The sequence below is a fragment of the Centruroides vittatus genome, unplaced genomic scaffold, assembly GCF_030686945.1.
Source record: "Centruroides vittatus isolate TY-2023 unplaced genomic scaffold, ASM3068694v2 contig_18, whole genome shotgun sequence".
Classification (NCBI taxonomy): domain Eukaryota; kingdom Metazoa; phylum Arthropoda; class Arachnida; order Scorpiones; family Buthidae; genus Centruroides; species Centruroides vittatus.
Genome location: NW_027121101.1, coordinates 4,426,579 through 4,432,475, shown reverse-complemented (window position 1 = coordinate 4,432,475; position 5,897 = coordinate 4,426,579). Strand labels below are relative to the sequence as shown.

The 5,897-nt window shown below is 30.9% G+C and overlaps 1 protein-coding gene across 1 annotated transcript; it reads left to right on the top strand.

Annotated features, from left to right (window-relative positions):
* Positions 1-944: 944 nt before the first annotated feature.
* On the top strand, positions 945-5,637 carry Taf7 (TATA-box binding protein associated factor 7). The gene is made up of 2 exons (XM_067263991.1): positions 945-1,059; positions 4,598-5,637. Exon 2 carries the CDS (start codon positions 4,610-4,612, stop codon positions 5,342-5,344), a length of 735 nt encoding a protein of 244 aa, XP_067120092.1. The 5' UTR covers positions 945-1,059; positions 4,598-4,609; the 3' UTR covers positions 5,345-5,637.
* Positions 5,638-5,897: the final 260 nt, after the last annotated feature.

The following is a 5,897-nucleotide window of genomic DNA, read 5'->3' as shown; positions in this document are numbered from 1 at the left end:
TTTTGCGAAAACAAAGGGCGACCCACGCGTTTTCCGGCGCAGTGTGGCGTTATTTCTCGTTGTGTGAATATTACCCCGCGACGGCCCACCATTGGCCAAGGTTCCGTTCCCTGAACACTGGGAGTTCGGTCGTGGGTTCGCGCTTCGCCAGGGTGGGCTGGCCACATGAAGTTTTCCGGGTTTTCTCCACGTCTGTAACGCCTGAATAGGGGCCAATTACCCTTAAACGGATTTCCCGTAAGGCATTATTCCCCTCGATATGACCATCATAAATGCATACTACTACTATTACATGATAATGACGTCACACTTTACCACGGGGTGATATAGGCTAAAATCTCATGTCCAACTAGCTTCTACAAGACAAGACATTACTCCGTGTGTCTAGCCGAACAATTCCATTGCTTTTATCTTAATGCTAATTATCATATCTTTAATCTTAGTACTTTTATGCTAATTAGTCTTTTATGTTAATTTCTTATTGCTTTTAGTAGTTAACGCTATATTAATTCTCTATAAATGTGTTTTTGGTATGTATTTTGGAGTGTCTAGAACGAATTAATTGGATTTACATTGATTCATATAGAAATAATTGCCTCGGTTTTCGTCGGTTTCGGACTTCGCCGATTGTTTTCGGACGGATTATCGACGAAAACCGAGGTATCATTGTACCTAGATATCTAAGTATTCTAATTACTGGTACGGTAAAGTATGAAAGGTGTGTTTTGTGATATTATCGTCAAATCTCAAGTTATTTATTTTTAAAAAAATATATATAACTTTTTAAAATAAATATTTTATAAATATTTATTTAAAAAAGTAGCCAACTAAAAAGAAAATTTTTTTAAGTTGGCTACTTTTTAAAATATTTTTGTCTACAAAAGCTAAAAACATCTGGCAACATTGACGAATTTTTTTCTGTGCAGTCAGAGTATATTGTATGATATACCCCGATACAACTCATGACGGTAAACTAAAAATCGACGCATAGGAATCATTCAGAGCTGCATTTGTACCAATTTAACTGTCCTTCTTATATATACAAAATTTGATTGAAAGGTAATTCATTAATTTAATAAAATTTTGGGATAATTTTGTTATCAGACATTGTATCTTATATTATAAATGTTTAAGATAAGGATGTTATAATCCACATAACATACAGTAATTCTATAATGGGTAGAAGTTAACTTTAAGTACTTTATATATTTAAGTATGTATCTTCAAATTACCTAAAAGTAATTCTTTTTACTTCTATGTCCTTACTGTTTTAATTAATGTGTATATATTGTCTACTTGGACCTTGTTTATTAATAGGACTTATTATACTGGTGTAGTTTCTGATTAGCAAAGAGAAGAAGTCTTAGTAAAAGGTTTTCTTTTTGACTAAGAGTTCCTCTCTGCTAATCAGAAACTACACCAGTGTAATAAGTCCTATTAATAAACAAGATCCAAGTAGACAATATATACCTAAAAGTAATTTGTATAATGTACCATACTTAAAAGAAATTAGTTAATATCTAGATAAGAGTCAAATCGGGTTTATTATCCTGATGTGTGGGATGGTGTATCATTTGACAAAACTATTTGAGAAAATCAAATCTGTAATGTGATTGATCAAGAAGTTAAGGCAGATATTCATTTTTATGTGACTATCACGTGTTAAAAGATAAATCCACTGAGCAAGAAAATATCTACATTGTCCAATTTTTCAAAAATTGCAGCTATGATTAAGTGTTTGCTTGAAAGCACTTTGGGTCAACCGAGTCATTAGGCATTTTTTGACACTGGTGTTTGTTACAAAAAACTGGACTCTAACTTGCAGCCTGTAGTCAGAAAACAATCAAGTTGTTTTCAAACAAATAACTCTAACTAATAATCTACATAAAGCCAAAGATTGAACTAGGAATAGTAATGAGAAGTTGGAAGAAAGGGTATGAAAAGAAGAGCTCAGTAAAGCAAAGAAAATGCAAGCTGTACAAAAAAGAATGGTGCTTTTAGGAAGAGAATTTCTTTGTAATTGACAAGACAAAAGTGAATGGAATGCTTTAGAGATGAATGCCAATGAATATGTTGTATTGTGCAGGTGAAGTATCTCCTGTGAATGCTATAGTGAGATCAAAATCAAAGTTTCCAAATAAAGATGGTTGGTTTTTATTGGCATTTGTGACAGATAAAGAACATCATCAATGACGTATGGTAAGGAATGTCTCAAGAAAATTTCAGTGCTGTGGATGCATTCTCTAAATGTCTGGCACAAATTCTATTCTGGAAAGTCAACACATTGTTGCATTATGTTTACTACACAACAGGCTTTTTGGATGAAAACGGGAATTGAGTACATATATAAACATCTCAAAACCCAATATTTTAGTAATATGCCAAATGACTGCCAAATTACATTGGGCTACTTCATCACTATCAGGACATTCCAATTTTCAATGCTGACTAAGCACTGATCTCAACGTTTGGTAAAAGTCGTCCCTTTTTTCTACGTTGAAGTGGCGCTGTTGTCAACACTGACTCAACGCACTCAGCACTCAACAGATATGTTGACTGCTACTTTCCAATGAATTGTGGGTAATTGGTGTGATATTTGAATGTAATCCATCTTGGAAAATGGAATTATGAGAACTAAGCACTTCGTACTCGAGTTGGAATGTTGTTGATGATGTCAAATTGTTGGTTTCGATACTCAACACCCATGTTGAAAATTGGAATGTCCCGTATTGAATTGAGTACATTTACAAGGTAGACAACCTAGTTTCCATTCCTCACTGTAGGTCATTCTGTATAGCTTGATTAAGTATATACCAATAATATTTTAAAGAATATTTCTGTGTATAAAAGTATGTATAAGTAAACTTTTTATCCTATATTATCTTTAATTTTAAGTATATTGTTTTACAATGTTCTTTGTAATTAATATTGATTTACGATTGTCATTTAAGTTCTTAAAAATGTATCTTATAGTACCATAATTTGGAGTGAATAGAAACAAAACTAGAAAATTTTATACATGCTTAACAAAGAAAGTAATCAACAAATCAGAAATTTCTCAGTGCTATCTCTTTGGACATTATTTTTCAAAGTACCGACATTGTTTTGTTAAGTTTGTAATGCTGTTCTAGATGCCAATCTCAATTGCACATTATAGTGGTAGGATAGTGTTTTAGTAGCATTTCATTAAATTTTCATTTAAATCTCTCATATTTTGAATTTTTTTTTTTTTAATGAGGCATTGATCTCTTTTTCCAATGTAATGATTTTGAATTCATAGGGCGATTGGAAACATAACAAAAAATTGCTGTTTCTATTTGTCCTATGAAACTTTTCAGTACCAGTGGTTTAAAATTTGAAGAAGTTTTAAGACCTAGCTCTGAAGTAGCTAAATAGATATGTTAGTGTTTCCATATTGGTTTTAATTTCTTTCAGTGAGGACACTTCTCTTAAATGTTGTAACTTCTCTGTAATGAAGGTGTATGGAAAGAAACAAGGCTCAAGCAGATCATACATACATTGCAAAGTTTGTCAAATTGGAGATGGTGAATGTATAGTACTCTTCTACAGAACTCAAAGAATGATGATATTTTTGGAGATATGAGAAATCTTATTTCATATATGGGCAGAGTTATTTCATAACTGCCCCCATTATCAGTTCATCATTATACTTCAAAAACATAAGTTTAAATATTACACTACAAAATAATTGGATAAATAAGTAAAACTATATTACCCAAACTCCAGCATATAACATAAAGGAGTTTGTGTTTATAATATAGTTTTACATGATAATTTTTCCTGATGACTTCAGTGAATCAATTATTTGTTAAAAACTATTCATTTTGATTTATTTAATCAATTTTTCAAATTACCCAAACAGCTTAAGTTTTTTTTATAAAAACTTGTTTCTTTCTTTAATGGACATAATATAAGGCCTAAGTACATAATAGACCTTTATGCAAAGAAAATGCATTTCTTTTTACCCCTTTAGTTGTGAAATAGAAACAAACATGACTTAAATTACTTTTTCTTTTTATCCCATTAGTAGTGGTGAAAAGAAACATCAAGTCAAAAATGAAAAACAAGAAATCTGATTACTTCAAATATTACTTACTGAAGATCTTAAGCAGGATAAGATTGATTTTTTTAAAGACAAGTTAGGAGATAAGAATATTAATATTATTGGAATTATATAAAACATATAGACATAGAGGTGTTTCTATTCATCCCAAATTACAGCAAATAATTTATAACACACAAAAAGTGAATCAAGGGACATTAAATTTATGGTTCTACCTCATTGCAGCTCTAAAATTACATGTCCACAATGAAATCTAGCCATAAAAACATATACTGTATTTTGCGAACTATAAGACGCTACGGACTATAAGACTCACCTTAATTTTTAAGCAATTTAAAAAAAAAAAATACCTATAAGATGCTACGGACTTGAAAGATGCACCTGAATTTTGGAGGTAATTTTTCGAAGAAAAAAGTGCGTCTTATAGTCCATAAAATACGGTAATTATTATTATTGATATAATTTATGACAATAATTAAATTTTTGGACTTCATCAGACTTTATATTTTTCAGATATAGAAGAAAATGAATGACGATAAAAATTTAGCAGCAAAAAAAATCAGAGATGATATGCCAGTAGAGTTAGAAAGTCAGTTCGTTTTACGTTTACCCTCAACACCAGCAGCTTCGTTACGAGCTGCAGTGAGATCGGGTGTAATGAATTTGAAAGACAGATTAACAGTTCAGTTAGAACCAGATATGAGGCACGGTATGGTACGGTTTGATAAATGGATATTGCCATCTAAAGTAGTAGATTTACCTTGTATTATAGAATGCCACAAAACCTTAGACAGAAAAACATTTTATAAAACAGCAGATATATGTCAGATGATGATCTGTAAAGAAGAGGAGGACGTACAAGAGCCCGAAAATGAATCTCCAAAAAAAAGTGACAAAAGAGATAGAAAATATTTATGGCCTCATGGAATTACTCCACCATTAAAAAATGCCAGAAAAAATAGATTCAGAAAGACATTGAGGAAGAAAAATGTGGATTTTCCAGAGATAGAAAAAGAAGTTAAACGCTTGTTACAAGCAGACAACGAAGCAGTCAGCGTATGTTATAAGATAGTAAATGCCGACGAGAAGAATGAAAATAAAGTGGAAAATTCAGACTATGGTAATGGCACTGTATTGTTAAACAATCCTCCTGCTACTGGCGATGAAAATTCACAAAGTTGCAGTGTTACAGAACATGATATATTTGGTGAAGCTTTAAGCTGCTCAGAAGATGAAGAAATCACAGAAAGCAAAATGTGATTTCAAATAATAATACTAAAAAAATTAACTTTTTATTAAAAAAAAATACTACTGGCATTTCAAATGTATGAAACTAACAATTACCATTTATTATTTGTATTTATTTTATACAAAGCTTTCATGCTTTATTTGCATTTTAATTGGTAATTTGTAAATCCATCCCATATGTTTCACAATTAGTTTCATAAAAATAAATTATGTATTTTAATGCAAAAGCAACATATTTATAAATTTACATAAAATTCAATGTAAAAATTTTTGGAATATACAGTAATATATTATTTTTGAAGTAATTAGTTATTATGTTCTTTATTGTGTGAACTTGCTGACAATGGATAGATGCATTTTCAATGATTAATAAAAAGTCCTATTGCTAGTTTGATACTTCTGTAAATTGAGATGCTTTGTCTCCATTATGAAGGTTCAGTGAGCATTCGAGTTTTATCTGTCCATCTTCAAAGTAGTTTCCGAAAATAGAAAATATATTTGGAATAAAGTTTTTAGCCTATAATTTTTTTTCTGACAGAAGAAAACCTGTTGTCTTTTCTCTTGA